Source organism: Trachypithecus francoisi, unplaced genomic scaffold, assembly GCF_009764315.1.
Source record: "Trachypithecus francoisi isolate TF-2019V2 unplaced genomic scaffold, Tfra_2.0 Lachesis_group3, whole genome shotgun sequence".
In the NCBI taxonomy this organism is placed as follows: domain Eukaryota; kingdom Metazoa; phylum Chordata; class Mammalia; order Primates; family Cercopithecidae; genus Trachypithecus; species Trachypithecus francoisi.
The window spans coordinates 701734-719196 of record NW_022681468.1 but is presented as its reverse complement, the minus strand read 5'-3'; the positions used below and the strand labels follow the sequence as shown (position 1 = coordinate 719196).

The window sequence follows — 17463 nt, the reverse complement described above, 5'->3', positions numbered from 1 at the left end:
CATCAGCCAAAAGGGGGGTCTTATTTGCATGTCTCCTACTATATGGCAAGCTCAGGGTGGGGCCTGACGGGAGGGCTGTGCACAGAGTAGAGAGTGTCCTGGGAGAGATTGGTAGTAATCCTATCATTCAGGAAAATATTATTTCATAGTATGTGATCATGTCTCGATAATCATTTAGCAGTCATCTAATTTCATTTTTACATACTTGCACACTATATTTCTGCTTATATATTTCTGAAGTCCCTTGGCTTGTCTGTTTGAGTGATGTCTCTGTCCTCGACACTGACACTGTGAAGGGTATGATGTCATCGTTCACAGGTGCAGTCCTGGATGTACACGCAGTTTCCATGGAAACGCTGTCATTTGGCAGTGTTGCCTTTGACAGCTGAATTACCTGATTTTTCTACTTGACCATTTGTGTCTCTTAACATACCATCTAGATGTTACACTGTGCTCATTTCTGGAATGGAGACATTGTTTTGTAACATAAATTGATCAACAATCTGATGCAATTAAATTTGGCTTCTTTTTGGGGCAGTTTTTGAGGTTTGTCCTGACCCCAAAATGTTATTTTTTTGAAGAAATGGAGTCTAGCTGTGTTTCCAGGCTAGGCTTGAAATCCTTGGCTCAAGTGATCTTCTCACCTCAAACTCCCAAGTAAATGGAACTCGAGGCTGTGCCATGGTGCCCAGCTGGTTATTCTTCAATTACAGTTTTTCTTATTCTCTCTGTTAAAAATGAGTGGACTATTGTTTTCTATATTGCTCTCATGGAGGTATCAGCTTTTTATTAATTACTTACCATGAAAACCACTAACATTTTAGATGAAGTTTAGGGTTGAAAATACTCTCATTCAACTGCAAATCAAGGCACACCCTTTAGAGAGAGCTTTGTATCACTGTGTTTATGCCCTGCCTCTATCACCATAAAAATATACCAGACTCTCTCTTGCTGCAGAAGAAAGGGTTCAGTATCTCAGAGGGACATTCCTGCTTTAAGTACAGAAAACTGCGTGGGAGTAGTGGACTCCTATGATCTCACTGTGCCTCTCCCAGGAAGCTCCCCAGAACCTCTGCCCCACAGGTGAGCTGGCGTGAGAATCACTGGGGTACACCTGTTTTTGGCCTATAACACATGGCATAGAAACTCTGTCTTGTAAGTGAAGCTGGGAGGAGATAGGCATCCACCAAATCACAGACTGGAATTTAGTCTCCACCATAAAGACCTGACACCATGACATCAACTGAGATCTGGGGGAGAGGGAAGCACCACCTTCTGGTCAGTTCAGCCCAAGGTCAAGATTCTGTGATCCTGAGATGTAAAGAAGAGGGTAATGCTCTTCTCTCAAGTATTCTGGGTCCTCACTGCACTTGCCGAGACTGATCTGCTGTGAGAGAATACCATGGACTGGGTGGCCCAGAAGTAACATAAATATATATGTCCCGATTTTCAAGGCTGGGAAGTTCAAGATAAAGATGCCTTAGAGATTCGTATCTAGTGATGTCCCAATTCTTTATTTATAGATGGCCACCTTCCTACCATGACGACACCTCGTGGAAGGAAAGAGGGAGCTCTCTGGGGTATTTTATTTAAAGGGCACTAATTCCACTCAGGAGACGGTGCCTCAACAACATTCAAAGGAGAATGAAGACCCCACCTCTACCACCATCACACTGGAGTTGAGATTCCAACATATGCCTTATGGGGGTCATGACTATTCAGTCAATAGGAGCACATTATAACAATCAATGATTTTTATTTAGTGCGGGTTCTTAGAATAATTTGCTTTGATAGTAAAGGCTGAGTTTTTATAATTTGTGCCAGATAAGGTTGTTTCTTTGCAAAACTTGAAGTTTCTCAAGTCATCACCCTTGTAGTGAGATAACTCTATTTATATTCATAATTGAAGCTTCCTCATTAGGGCCATAAGCATTTTGAATGTTCTTCTCTTAAATCATTTCCCATGATAGAATAAACTTGTCCCCCCTCATAAGTATTATCATTTGTTCAGAAATACACATTTTTTATATTTTAATATGAAAATCCACCTTTCCTTTATCTTTTGTTATCGTGGTGTCTTTCTCTATATTTTAAAATTTGTAAGTAAATATGTTTAAAATTTAGGATAGTTTTGGGTTTTAAGGAGAGCTCCCCGTAGTAGGGTGTGATCTCATGTACAGCTTGCCGTGGTTCCCCTCACTGGTCCACACTCTACCAAGCCTGGGTCTCTCTCCTGCCGTCTGTGGGGCTCACTATTCTATCTTTGTTTATTCTCTTTCCGTTTGGTTTTATGATTTGGTGTTGTTTTGTAGTAATAATGTTTCTTTTCTCTTTTTTATTGTTTCTGCCATTGAAATATAATTTTTGTGTGTTTTTTTTCCAAGGTGATGGTTTTCATATGCTGGCTTTTATACAAGAATTCCCTTGAATATTTCTTGTATGACCCATCAAGTGTGAAGAAAAATCTTAGTTTATCTCACCTGAGAAATAGCTTATTTCTCTTTCATTTCTGAGAGAAAACCCATCTGGGTACACTATTTCTGAATTGCTGATTTTGCTTACTGCTTTTTAATTTATTCACCAATTTTATTAGAAACTCCTATAGATATCCAGGATCAAACATTATTTGTGTTTGGATCATGTCAAAACTAAAACTGTTTTTCGTGATGACTACACTATTTTTAGTCCCACCATTATGAAAAACAGTATAGCAGCTCATAAATACATCAAAAATGGAAATACAATATGACTCAGCAAACCCTCTTCTGGGAATAGAGCCAAAGGAAATAAAATCATAAACTTGTAAAGACACCTGTGCTCTTATGTTAATTGCAGCTCTATTTATGGCAGCCAATATATAAAAACAACCTAAGTGTTTGGTAATGGACAAAGGGATGAAGTAAAAGTGGTATAAGAAAACACTACAATGTTATTCAGCCTGATAAAAAAGAGATGCTTCCATTTGCCACAGGCTGGTAGGACCCCCACCATCACTACCAATGCACTCCATCCATTCCAGCCCTTTTCTGAGTTGGCAGATTCAGGCCCAGTCATAAGCACTGTTTGTAATGGAGTGACCAGAGACACAAGTGATGCAGAAGGTCCGTGTGGGCTCTTCTAGTCTAGGGCTGACTCTGTAGCTGCTCCAAAGACAGGGCACCTGGAGATATGAAGAATCAGTCTCTGCTAGTCATGTGCAACCACATTCACCCCATAGATCAGGGCTTGACATCTGAGACAGATTGGGAGGCTGTCAACAGGAAAAAAAAAAATCACAGTGAAGTCATCTTCTTCATGAACACAATTCTGCATTTCACAAGTACTTTAGCACTATCTAATGAGAGAGCTTTTAGCTTCCAGAATCTAAAAGTGTATTTTTTCCTGGAGTTTGAACAATAATTTGGATGTGGAACAGGCTTGTCCATATAAGTCAGAGAAACTGAGATCAGATTCCTGCTGTATTTTAGTATTTTGTCTATTTATTTTGTGGTTGTGCTGAAGCACTCATTGCCAAAAAATATTTCCACTGCAGTTATTAAAATTGGCTCAATTTTCATTTTTCTATCAGTGACGTGAGCTTTTTTTTTCCAAGCCAAACTGTATCCAGCTTTATTAAAGATATTTTCCATAAACAATCATGGTATTTCAGACAGGGCATGGGCAAGCAATCGTTAACAGTATACAACAACTTTAAAACTCCCTTCTTCAATGGACTACCAAAAATCAGAAAGCCACTATAAAACCCAATGAAGTCTTCATCTGATGCTCTGAACAGGGAAAGTTTAGAGTGAGGGTTGACATTTCACATTTAGCATGTTGTTTAACAACTTTTCACAAGCCGACCCTGACTTTCAGGAAGTGAAATGAAAATGGCAGAATTTATCTGAAGATCCACAATCTAGAAATGGAACCACTGCTGTTTTGACAGGTGCCATCTCAGTGGCATCACTGGAAAGTCCAGATTGCCTGACACACTGGTAACCAATGACTAGGGGTCAGGTCCCAACAGATGTCTGGGCTTAAGGGAGTTAAGTCTATGCTGAAAGATGGAAAGGGAGAAGAGGACATAAAAACAAATTTGTTTTTCCATACCACAGGGCTTTTGTGCCAAGGTGGCCATGTGTGTCAAAGTTAGGGAATCCCTTCCTCCTGGGAACCAAGAGGAAGTCTCCCAAAACTAGAAGGGAAAGGTGTTTTCCCCACATCAATCCAGCTTTGGAGACATTCTATTAGTGATATATGCCCCTTCCCCCAGAAACAACAATGAAGTGTTCTGTGTGCTAACAACATAGTTTAAAAAAAAAAAAAGTAAAACAAAATTCTGCATTTTTATAAAATTTGATAAAAAATAGTATTTCAAACTGTACAGTCACCAGAAGTACACAGTTATCAAAAATGCACACGCTTCACTTGGCATTTCCAGCACCTTCAGCTTTCTGTGCCTAGTCTATTTTGGCATCTCCATTTTCTGCAGGGTTATTCCCCTCCTTGCCAGCATCAGCTTTTCCCCTTTTCCCTTTGGGTACCTTCTCTCCCTTCTTTGCAGGGGCCTTTTTAGGCTTGGGCTCTGGCTTTGGAGGAGCAGCTTTAGCAGACAACCTCGCGGATCTTCTCTGTGGTTCATCCTTCACCTTGGCTTTATCTCCATTAGCATCCCCTTCAGCCTTTCTCTTGGGCATGATGGCGGCGGGACGTAGGTGCTGGATGCGGATGCGGATGCAGTGCACGCGGGCTTTGGTTGGTCTGGGGGTCGTTCTCACCTCTTTTTCTTCACACTGCTCCGACATGAGCTTTTATGTCAAGTGACTGACATGTACACCCTACAGAAAATACTACAAAATAACGCTGTGAGTTCATTCGTCATTCTTAAATACTACACTGCCATTACCACCAAGAATCCTCTGGAAAGCTTGAACTAAAAATAAATAGTAAGTAATATTCTTAAATTAAAACTAGCAAATCTTTAAGAAACCTATGAACTCCATTTTCCAAAGCTACTCGCACTAGCACTTATGACCCGTGATTCACTTCATCAAAAACACCTCCAGCACCACTTTATGATTTGGAATGTGGAAGGCATGCACATTTTTTTCTTTTATCTTCAGTGTCGGTGTCTGCTTTATCACATGAAGACACAGCAAAATATTTTAAGAGATCGATGTGTTAGGCAGAAACACTGAACAATACATTAAGGTTGCCTTTCCATCATATCTTCCTAAAAATACTTTATATGGTTTAAAAAAACAAAAAAACAAAAACAAAAAACTTCCCATTCCCGTTTTTTATGTTGCAAGAAACATCAGACAAAAACAGCTTCAAAGATTGTCAAAAGGGCATTAATATTAACACTAAATGAGGCAATTACTTCAGGGTGTAAATTCTTAGGCTGTTAAAGTTAAAATGAGAAGGGTTAAGTAAGTTGCTTTGAGACAGTTTTCTTGGGCTGCAAAGATTAATAACAGGGTGGCAAATGGGGAAAGTTGGACACACAGTATATGAGGACATATCCTTGCGGGAGTAACTTTTTCCTAAAGTTGTGGTGGATTTTGGGCAAGGCTGTGCTTTTTTAAGGCTCTATTTGTGATAGTTCTTGTTACCAAGTGTAAGTGTATGAGAACCCTCCCTCTATGGCTTTTCCCAGTCCCATTTCTAAAAGTTTTAACAAAAGTGACTCCGTTTTGATTCTGACAACATTCAAAAGCTCTTCTGGTTCGCACAACACAGAATCAATTCCACAGCTGCATTTCATTGTCATCAAACAAGCTTATGCCCTTCAGTTCCCCTGGGCCACTCAAATTTCCAGATGGGTCTCCATGAAACACAGTGGAGGGTCCCAAGCACTGGGGAAAGAAGAAAGTCCCATCATCCTCTCCTATGAAGCTGCAGGAGCCACAGACTGAGCCCCACCTGAGCTCCAGCCAAGAAACGTGAGCCCTGGAATTTATACCATATGGACCACATCTTTCTTTTTCAGGGAGCAGAAAAGAAAATGAAAAAGTGAGAAAAATTAAAAGAAAGAAAATTGATTGACAGCAAAAGGGGCACCAGATAAGTGCTGATACGGCTTTGCATATTTTAATATCAAGAGAAGGGGCATCCAGGAAACGTGAGGTTCTACGTGACACTGCCTCTGGCCCAGCCTCTCTCTTGGCTGGAATCAGAATCCCTAAAGCCTTTTCTAATCAGGGGATTAAAATTAGTTTCCTGTCCTGAGTCTGATTGGAGAAGACCTACAAGGCATCCCTGAGCTTCCTCAGGACTCTGATCTTGGTGACCATGGTTGAGGACTTCTCATGCCTGGAAGTGGTTTTTGTACATGTGAGACTAGGCCTTTGTATTACAACCTTTTAAAAGGTGTATATTTGGAGATTTGTTTGGTAGGCACAGAACTCTAAATTAGTGAGGTTCTCTGGGAAACTGTCAGATGGAGAGGGAAGTTCCAAACACTGAGAAAACCAGCTCCTACCCTCTATCTGCACCGGCCTCTGAGGTTGAATCTGACAGTGGGTTCTGAGCGCTGCCTGTAGCCGATTTCCTCCATGTGTTTCTGCAGAGAGGTTTGTGTCTGGATTCAACCTGACTTCCCTTCACTGTGTTTCTGGCACAGTAATGCATGGCTGTGTACTCAGGTCTCAAACTGTTCATTTCCAGATAGAGTGTGTTCTTGTTCTTGACATTGCTTCTGGAGATGGGGAATCAGAACTTCACAGAATGTGCATATCATGTGCTACTCCCATCATTGCTAATACATGAGATCCATTTCAGTCTGTTCCCTGGAGCCTGGCAGACTCAGTGCATCCAGTGGCTCCTGAAGGTGAATCCAGAGGCTGCAGAGGAGAGTCTCAGGGACCCCACTCCAGGCTGTACCAAGTCTACCCCAGGCTCCACCAACTGTGCCTCACACTGGACACCCCAAAACACAGAGGCATCCTGGTCAGAAACTGGCATTTATTTTCAGTGTTTCCTTAACTGTTATCCACTCACACTCAAAATCTCTAGTTCACCCTGAGTCTACTTTTAAAATAGTAACAAGTAAATGCCAGGTCAGCACAAACCCCATGGTGAGTTCTCTGTGTTCAGTGCTGATCACCATGTGGAAAAACCTTGGAATTCCAGGGCTGGGGCTCCTATCCCAGAACTGTAGGGTGAGGGCAGAGCTGGTTTTCACCAGAGAAGGAGGGTCCTTTGCGTATTTCCAACTACATAAAAAACTCTGGGGTGGGATACGTGAGGAGAAGGCATTGCTGAGAGAAAATGATGGAGTCTTCTGCAGGAGTTTGGTGACTTATGGTATTTGGAAGATTTGCACTTTTATTAGGAAATTGTGCTGTGATAAACACTTAGCACCAAACACTGCATTGTATTTTTAAATATGTGTGTAAATTATGTCTGTGAGACTCAATGTTTTCTTCATTTACGGATGTGAACATAAACCCACACATAGAGAGTCTATGTCTGTGTCTAAGTGCTCATGTCTGAGATGACTGAGTTCCAGTATCTGAGCCTGTGCTTCTCATCACTGCTCCCTGAACCAACTCCAGCACAGAGCTGGACATGTCTAGTGCGGTTTGCAGAACTCACTGCCTGTAATGAGAACAGTGTGATTCCGCTACACTCTAGCGTTCACCTAAAATTATGGAGAGAACTAAGGTTCACGCAGATACATTTTCAGGTAATTGGCATTTAACATACGTTATCCATTTTCTATCAGTTCTTTTTGTCTAATTTTTTATTTGTTTGCTCGTAATAAACTTTAAAAGTTTAATTGAGAGACAATAAACTTCATATCCTTAAAGTATACATTGATAAACATGACATAACTATCACTATTGTCAAGAAAGTGGGCAAGTGAATTCCCCTCAATTTTTTCTCCTATTCCTGATTTCCTCCTTCTATCACCTTTCCCTTCTTCTACCATTTCCTCAAGCAACAACTGTTCTTCATTAAGTTATTGTAGATTAGTTTTCATTTTCCAGAATTTATAGAAATGGAATAATGTAGTATATACACTTATTCGTTTGGCTTATTTTACTCACCATAAATACCTAGATGTTTTAGCTTGTCATTGTGTGTATCAGATATTTATACATTATAAATGATGGGTAATATTACAGTGAACAAATGTACTATAATTTTTTTTCCTATTGAGAAGCTAATTAATATGAGGAAGCTTATGTTGTTCTGGGTTTTACCAAAAATATCTGCTCCTCAGCTTAGAGAAGTACATAGATAAGAAATATATATTTTTTTATATTTTACAACAACAACATCAGCAATAACAGATAAACAGAAAATAAGAAATTTGGCAAATTGTCTTTCATACTTCAGATAATTAAAGATTTAAGAAAAACAACAAATCTGAAATTTAGGGAGAGACAAGTTCTTGTAGAGAGTAACAAAGTCAGGGTATGGGATTACCTGAGGCAGAGTCTGCCATATGAGATACAGTCTATTTCAAGAGAAAGCTTCAAATACATATTGGAATGCTTGAAGTCAAGAGTGGTGAATGTGCTCTAGTGTAAAATTCTCAGGGACCAAATACTGAAGAGCTTTCCTATTCTCTTGAATATCTTTCCCCTAGAAAGGGGACAATTCCATACATCATTCTGTACCAGAGTGTCTGGAAGAGAATGAGAGCCTGAACTTCTAAAACAAATCCAGACCCACCTTCTCCTCCTTTATCACCATTATAGAACTAAGAAATTACACTTTAGAGGCAGGACTCTAAAACCAGCATCCGAAGGGCTGAAATAGATACTCTAGAGGATGGAACAAGGTGACAATACAAAGCCAGGCAGAAAAGGAAAACCCATTGTTGCTATTAATACTGTAATCAGTTGCCTCTAGCTTAGGTAGATTGTCATTGATAACCTGGGTTGGGTCTGATTCCAATCAGAGAAGAATGGGAGAAGGTAAAATGCCATGGTGTTTCAGCAGGTTCAACTCTCTCCGAGACTTCCAGCCTGCATTTATTTACGGCTGGTCTTATGAACATTGAACATGCTTAGACATCTCTCATAATTATTATCCCCTATATCCCACAGAAAATTGGCAAGTCCATCTGCAGCTTGTCAAACCTGAATATCAGACAGAAAAAGACTCTAAAGTAAAGTGATATTTATTTGAGAATAAGCATTGCAATGGGAATGTGCATGGGCACATTTGGGTAGTTAAATAAGGAAAGTGTTTTAAAGAAAAAATGAGGAGGGCCACATATGCGGTTTTGAGACAGTTAACCTGGGATAAAATGACCAATAACCAGAGTGGCATCAGGCTAATATTGGGCAGGCAGCACTGGGCAGATGTCTTTGGAGAAGTAATTATTTTAAAGTTGTGCTGGCCTTTGTGCAATGTTGTGGTTTGGCAGAATCTATTTATGACAGTTCTTGTTAGGGAAGACGTGTGTGATGAGAATCCTCCCTCATGGCCTTCCCAGCTCCATTTCCCAGGGTTTTAACACAAATTGTTCCATTTGGATTCTGACAACTTTCACAGTCTCTTTCTAACACTATGGTGAGAAAAGTGACTCTATGTTTGCACAGCACAGGATCAAATCCACATCCACATTTCATCACCTTCACCACTAATGGCCATAGGCATCTCAGATGATTCTCCACAGCACCATGGAGGGCTCTGAGTCACGAGAAGGGAAGAAAGTCCCATCAGCCTCTCTCATGTGGCTGCAGGGGCCACAGCCTGAGACTCACCTGAGCCCCCAGGAAAAGGCTTGAGCCCTGGAATTTAGACCACAGAAAGTATGTCTTTCTTCCTTTATCAGGAAGCAGGAAAAGCAAATGAAAAAGTGAAAGCCACAATTAAGAAAAAAAAATGGATATAGCAAAAGAAATGACTAAACTAAATAACAACAACTAAAAGGAAAGAATATGGAAAGCAAAAGAAAAATCAAGTCACTGCTGATACTCAATTTCATACTTCATTGTCAAAAGAAGGGTCATATATGGAAGTTGTGAGGTTCTATATGACACTCACTCTGGTGCAGACTCTCTTGGGTATGATCAGAATCCATAAATAGTATTTGAATCATGGAATTTCACTGAGGTTAACTGTACTGAGTCTGATTGGCGATGACCCACCAGAACACCTAGGCTTTTTCAGGACTCTGATATTTTTGACATTGGTTGGTAATTTTTCTTCTCTGTAAGTGTCAATCTACATTTTGTGCATGGGAAAATATGTCCTCATATTATCATGATTATATATATATGTGTGTGTGTATATATATAATATATAAATATATATAAAACAATGGTACACACAGAATTCTAAAATGAAGAGGCTCCCTAAAGAAAGTGACAGAAGATGATGAAGTCCCACATCCTGAGAGAAAACCAACCTCTAATCTTCATGTGAACCTGCCTCTGGAGTGGCCTCTGACCAGTGGGCCCTGAGGGACCCCTGCACCTGATTTCTCCCCAGCGCTCCTGCAGGGAGGTTTCCGTCTGGGCTCACACTGACTTCTCCTCACTGTGTCTCTTACAGTAATAGACAGCCATGGCATCAACAATCAAACTGTTTATTTGCAGATACAGTGAGTTCTTGGTGTTTTCTCTGGAGACGGTCTATCAGCCCTTCACAGAATCTGAGTAGTATGTGCCTCCACCACTTGCATTCACGTAAGACTGACTCCAGCCCCTTCCCTGGAGCTTGATCCACCTAGTGCATGCCATATCTACTGAAGGTGAATCCAGAGGCTGCACAGGACAGTCGCAGGGACCCCCCAGGCTGTATCACTCCTCACCCAGACTCTACCAGCTGCACCTCACATTGGATACCTGCAAACACGTAGAAATTCTGGTCAGAAACTGCCACTGTTTCTCTCACTCATATTCACTGACACTCAGTATTTCCAGTTCTTCTTGATCACCTTTTAGAACAACAACAAACAAAACCCAGCACAGCCTCAACTCCATGGCATGTTTTCAGTGTTCAGTGCTGATGACTGAATGGAGGCACCTTGGTATTCCAGGGCTGGGGCTTCTGTCCCAGAGCTGCGGAGTCAGGGCTGGGCTGTTTTTCATTAGCTGAGAGAAGGCCCTATTTTCATCTCCTAATATATAGAAAGCTCTGGTTTGGGATGCCTGAGGAGAGGGGAGGGCCAAGAGAAGATGAAAGATTCCTAGGGGAGATTTAGATTTACATTGAATTAATATTGATCAATGAGATGATTATGTAGTTTTTATTTTTACTTGTGTTTATGTGATGAATCACGTTCATTGATTTCTGTAAGTTTGAGAATGGAATACAACACAGTCATAAGAATAAGATCATGTTCTTTGTAGCAACATAGATGGAGCTGGAGGTTGTTATCCTAAGGAAACTAACACAGTAACAGAAAATCCATACCATCTGTTCTCATATGTAAGTGGGAGCTAATCATATTGATACAAAGAAAACAACAGACACGAGTTCCTACTTGAGTGTGGAGAGTGGGAGGAGGGTGAGAATTGAAAATCTACCTACCAGTACTATGCTTATTTCCTTGGTGACAAAATAACCTGTACATTAAACCAACATAACTCACAATTTACCTACAAAACAAAACTTGCACAAGTACTTCTGAATCTAAAATAAAAGTTTAAAAACATTTTGGCTAGTTTTTCATTAATACCTGAATACACCTTAGTTATTGCAAATGCTCTCTAGAATATTTTTGTGTGTGTTTTCTATTTTTCTATTATCATTTACCATAAAAAACTTAAATTTATGTAACTATACAAGTTAATAATGTATTTTGAAACTTCATAGTCACACCCATATATACAGACACAGACACCCAGCAATGAAACATATATGTGCATAGGCAAATATAAGTGCATTTTGAAACATCAAAGTGACATACATTTGTTTCTATGTTATTCTATTGAATTTCTATGGATTTGTTTGTATTTACAGTTTTTAAGGTTTCGGTCCAAAGTAACATTCTTCAACGAGTAAGTGTCTGTTCCACTGTAAATTAAGAAATATATGTAAACACGTTTTAGTAAAACTTACTGTAACTGCCATTATTGACAAGTCTAACATTGAAATATACAATGGTATTCTTTATACACTCTGTGCTGGCTTATTTCCCATTTTTACTAACAGCATACTTTTTAAATAAATGTTTTAATGCATTTAATATTATAAATATAATGCAAATATCTATTAAATAATTTTATTACATGATTGGTTGAAATAACATTGTACTTTACAAAAGTCATCAGCTTTTTCCAATTTAAATAGCATTTAAATATTAAATTAAAATAACATATTAAGTATTAAGTTAAAAATAGCAATTTCTAATTTAAAGACTGTTTTTTCTTTTGCAGTGGCTTCACATAAATTTTTAACATAAACTCGATAGGTTGTTTATTTGACAATATTCCTGGATGCTAGAGAATATCCATAAATATAGAACTAAAATCAACCCAGGGTTCCCAGGGATTCACTCACAGTGACAGCTGGCTGGAGGGTGGTCAGAGAGTGTGCAAACACATGGGGATTTGGGCTTTATCATCAAAGCACTAGTGAGCCCCAGGACTGAGCACACAGGGGGCAGCAGGAGCTGCAGAGCCCACTCTGTGGTACTTAGGGAAAGGAGGGGATGTGCTGAGGGGATGTGCTGAGGGGATGTGCTGAGGGGATGTGCTGAGGGGATGTGCTGAGGGGATGTGCTGAGGGGATGTCTGCAGGACCCTAGAAAGGGGTGAAGAGAGCAGAGCATTTGCAGGTAGATGATCATATTAGAACTGTTGTCTGCCTATACTTGGTTGGCTTCAGCGATCATAAAGGGAAGTGAATTCATTCACCCGACATAGATGAGACAAAGTAAACGGACTTGCTGTTTCCTTGAATGGAAATTGAGGAATATAAAAGGTGTGGACAGAAGAAGGGAAGTGGAGAAACAGACTGAGGGCAGAACCCCAGGAGCCACCAGAGTGGAGGACAGGAGCCCTTCAAGTGGTGTTTCATCTTCACAATCAGCAGATGAAAGAGCAAGAAACTCAACATCATGCATATGCAGAGTTATTGTTAGGAAACATTTACATAGTGTGACTGACACAGCACAGTAACAAAAATGTTTGTGGAAATAGTTTGAAGTAAGCATACACAATTTCTTCATTTTAAAATTTTACTGAGATATTATTGCTAGTATTATTACAAAAATATAAAGAATGAAAAGTTTAATTGAATTCCTGTTCTAAGTTAAGATTTTGTAGGTAAGAGAAACATGGATTCCAAGGAAGAAATGGCAAGAGAGCCTGGCAAGAGAGCCTGGGAAGACTTTGGCTTCACCAGGTCAGGAATCATAAGGATTAAATAAAGAAAGCCACTGTCCCCAGGGACCTGATGAGGCACTGCTTCCTAAGAGAACCCTGGTGTCCTGACAGCCACGTGGTGTTCTGAGCTCCCCCTTTTGTCCTGAGCATCACCTCATATCCTGAGCACCCCCTGGTGGTTCTGAGCGACCCCTGAGTGTCCTGAGTGACCCCTGGTGGTTCTGAGTTCCCTCTTGTGTCCTGAGCACCACCTCATGTCCTGAGCACCCCCTGGAGGTTCTCAGCAGACTCTGGTGTCCTGAGCACCCCCTGGTGTCCTGATCCTCCCTTTGTGTCCTCAGCACCCCCTGGTGTCTTCACCACTCCCAGGTGGTTTTCAGCACCCCCTGGTGACTTCTGAGCCCTCCTTTGTCAGCCTCCTACTGGTTCTGAGCTTCCCTTCGTGTTTCTGATCAGTGTGTACCACACAGTCCCTTCCTGTCTTTCTACAGCCAGGTTTGTGTCTGGGCTCATTACACAGATGTCCCCTAACTGAGTCTGTCATGGTAATACATGGCCTTGTCCTCGGCTCTCAGGTTGGTCATTTTGAGGGAGATTGTGCTGACAAGGGTGTCCCTGAGGATTATGATTTTTCTTTGAATTCATGGAGGGTACCACTGACAAATTCCACTTGAATGACTCCCTGTTGCCTCCCACACCAACTCCTGTCCTGAATTCTGCTGGGCTGAGCTCATGCTAAAGTCATGAAGGTAAATTCAGAGGTTTTGTATAAAATGCTCTGAGAATTGTTGGGCTGTACCATTTCTCTTCCAGATTCCACCAGTGAACTTCATGTAAGACTCATAAAAACACAGAAGGAACAGGCTGAGAAGCAGCCACAGCTAGGCTGGATCCACAGGGACCCTACCTCTGAGAGCGATAAGAAGAGAAGCCCAGATTAGCACAGACCCCAAGGTGTGGACACTGAGGAAGGGCACAGACATCAGGTGGCATCCCCTTCATGGACAGGGGATAAGGTGTCCTGAGCTCACACAGTCATTTCCTCCTTTCTGGGTGCAGTGTTAGTCTACCAGGAGATACTGTGATGGACTGTTGATTGGACTCCTGCTTAGAGGTGTTGCTTGCAAAAGAGCACCAGTTACAGTATTAACAATGGGGTTTTGCTTGGCTTATGTTGCCCAGGAATAGGGATTACTATGGATTCTCAGGCAGTGGGTGTGGCCATGTAGCTCCCAAAAGATGCCATCCTCTGTGTTAAGCTGCCAGGGCAGGTGGCTGCACAAAGCAAGGTGAGGGCTGGGCCAGGTAGGTTTCTGCACTGAGTATCCGTGTGCAGGGCAAGCAGCAGCCTCTGTGGGTGTGGGGGACAGGGGTGCTTCACAGGCCACTGGGTTGATGTTCCAGAGGGGACCATGTCTTCCTCTGCTGCACGGAAGTTTGTTCTGGGAGTGGGGAGTGGCAGCTGGTGGTAAGCCCCACACACTTCCCACACACTTGGTGAGGCAGATGCTTCCCCCTGGTTTTCCACTGGCAGCAATGAGATCAGTTCCAGTCAACCTGTGATCAATATCTGCAAATGCCAGGAGTCGTTAGCTGTCCCCATGGAGACTGCAGCCATGGGTTTCATGCCATGCCCCTTCCTGTCTGCTGCAAAGCCGGGCACCGGTGCTCTTCCCTGCCCAGGCCCTGGCCAACGGAGTTCATCCCCACCCAAGGTTATATCACACATCCCTGTTGAGAGCTTCTTTCAACCTGTGACCAGTGCTTAAAATTTTTGGCTGTTCTCCCCAGGGTCCTCTGTGAAGACCATTAGGAAATAACTGTCCTCAGACCACAGTGAGATCTGGGGGCTTATGGAAGGGTCTTCCTGCCACTGCCCCTACTTTTACATTCCACGACCCTCCAGAGTGGGTCCTGGCACTGGGTGAGTTTAGGGCCTTCTCCTATGGCCTGGACTTTAAGGATCCCAGTGGGGGTGTGTGTCCCAGACGCAAACTCTCCCCTCAAACTCTGGGGACTCCCAGCCCTTCACCTGACTCACAGTGTGCGCTGCAGCTACCTGCTTCTTTCAGAAAGTCTGCAGATTATTTCAGTCTTTCTGTTCAGTTCCTGCATTGCTTCTTGAAAATAAGTACACAATGTTCATCTCTCCACATTAGTTTGTCCTTCCAAGTGGTAGAGGTATGCTAGCAATGCCTCTAACCTGCCATCTTGAAATATAAGTTTGATTTTTTTAATTCTGGAAACTTACTGAATCTCTTCACTACTTCCAACCTTTTTCGGTGGAGTCTTTTGGGCTTATTAAAGATAAGAGCATATAATATGAAAAAAAATGTTTTAAATTTATTCATTATGGGGCCGGGCGCGGTGGCTCAAGCCTGTAATCCCAGCACTTTGGGAGGCCGAGACGGGTGGATCACGAGGTCAGGAGATCGAGACCATCCTGGCTAACACGGTGAAACCCCGTCTCTACTAAAAATACAAAAACTAGCCGGGCGAGGTGGCGGGTGCCTGTAGTCCCAGCTACTCGGGAGGCTGAGGCAGGAGAATGGCGTAAACCCGGGAGGCAGAGCTTGCAGTGAGCTGAGATCCGGCCACTGCACTCCAGTCCGGGCGACAGAGCGAGACTCCGCCTCAAAAAAAAAAAAAAAAAAAAAATTTCTTCATTACTATATGGACGACTTCTATATTTTATTCTTGCCTAACTATTCTGTCTACATCCCCCAGTGGTATGTTGAATAATATTAGTGATGGTGAGGATCTTGTCTAGTTTCTAGTCTTAGAGGAAAATAAAATTTTCCTCATCGAGTAGTATAATGTTAGATGTGGGTTTGTGATATGTTGTCTTTATTGTGTAGAGGTATATATTTTATGCATAATTTGTTCAGATTCTTTATAATGAGAGTGTGGTAGATTCTGTCAGCGGCTCTTTCTGAATCTACTGATACGGACATATAGTTTTAGTCCTTCAGTATTTTGATTTAATAAATCACCTTTTTTTGTACAGGTTGAAACTTCATTGCATCCTAGAGATAAACCACATCTGATCATGGTGAATTCTATTGTTAATGTGCTGTTGAATTTTGTTTGTCATCACTCTTGAGAGTTTTTGAAACTATGATAATCAAGGATATTAGCCTGTAATTTCATTTATTTGTAGTTTCTTTTCCTTGCTTTGGAAATAGGGCCTCCCAAAATAAGCTTGGATGTATTCTTTCCTTTTTATTTTGTTGGAAATTTCAGTAGAGATTCTAGTTTTTGTTTTTGTTTTTTAATAAAATTCAGTAATGAATCCATGAAGTTCTTGACTTTTCTTTGATTTGAGATGTTTGAAAAATCACTGACTCAATCTCTTAACTCATTGGTCTGTTCTGATTTTTTTTTGAATTGGAGTCTAACTCTGTTGCCCAGTCTGGAGTGCAGTGGTTCAATTTTGACTTTCTGCAACCTCTGCCTCCCAGGTTCAAGTCATTCTCCTGCCTCAGCCTCCCGAGTAGCCAGGACTATGGGACTCCAGGGGAACACCACCATGCCCAGCTAATTTTTGAATTTTTAGTAGAGATGGGGTTTTGCCATGTTGGCCACACTGATCTCGAACTCCTGACCTCAGGTGATCCACCTGCATCAGCCTCACAAAGTGCTGCGAGTACAGGCATGAGCAACCACGCCCAACCCGGATTTTTTATTTCTTGGTGGTTCAGTTTTGATAGGTTGTATGTTTTTTAAAATTTATCTATTTATTTTAATTTATCCTTAACCAAACAGGTCCTAAAATATTTGCAAGATTACTCACAGGAAATCTATTTATAAAGGAAGTCTTTGTTATACTGAATACTTATGAATTGGCAGAAGGATGAATTATTCAGGGCATATTATTAAAAGAAAAACAATAACAAAAACAAGAGAACCTATTAATATTTCAAAAAGTGATTAAGTGACTTTGTAAAAGTAAGTAGAAAATAAAAGGAGGGAGTGAGAGCAGATAGGAAGGAGGAAGGCAAGAATGATTAACTGTAAAATTTTCACTAATTAAAAAACTGTCATATTGAAGAGGTGCCTCTTAGGCAGGCTTTTGATGTTAACCATGTAATATTCACCATGAACAACCTTGTAGAACACACAAGAGCCCCCTCAGAGAATCCACCTCCCGTGGTCAGGTCCCCTATCCAGTTGCCTTAGGGGG

The 17463-nt window shown here is 41.3% G+C and overlaps 1 protein-coding gene across 1 annotated transcript; it reads right to left on the bottom strand.

Moving 5' to 3' along the window:
* Positions 1-3578: 3578 nt before the first annotated feature.
* Positions 3579-4703, bottom strand: LOC117069763 (non-histone chromosomal protein HMG-17-like). Its single transcript, XM_033188185.1, has one exon. The coding sequence runs from the start codon at positions 4677-4679 to the stop codon at positions 4443-4445; it is 237 nt and encodes a 78-aa protein (XP_033044076.1). The 5' UTR covers positions 4680-4703; the 3' UTR covers positions 3579-4442.
* Between the last annotated feature and the right edge of the window lie 12760 nt (positions 4704-17463).

What these genes read in the sequence shown, in the direction of transcription:
- LOC117069763 (XM_033188185.1), bottom strand. Translation starts at nt 4,679, where the DNA reads ATGCCCAAGAGAAAGGCTGAAGGGGATGCTAATGGAGATAAAGCCAAG.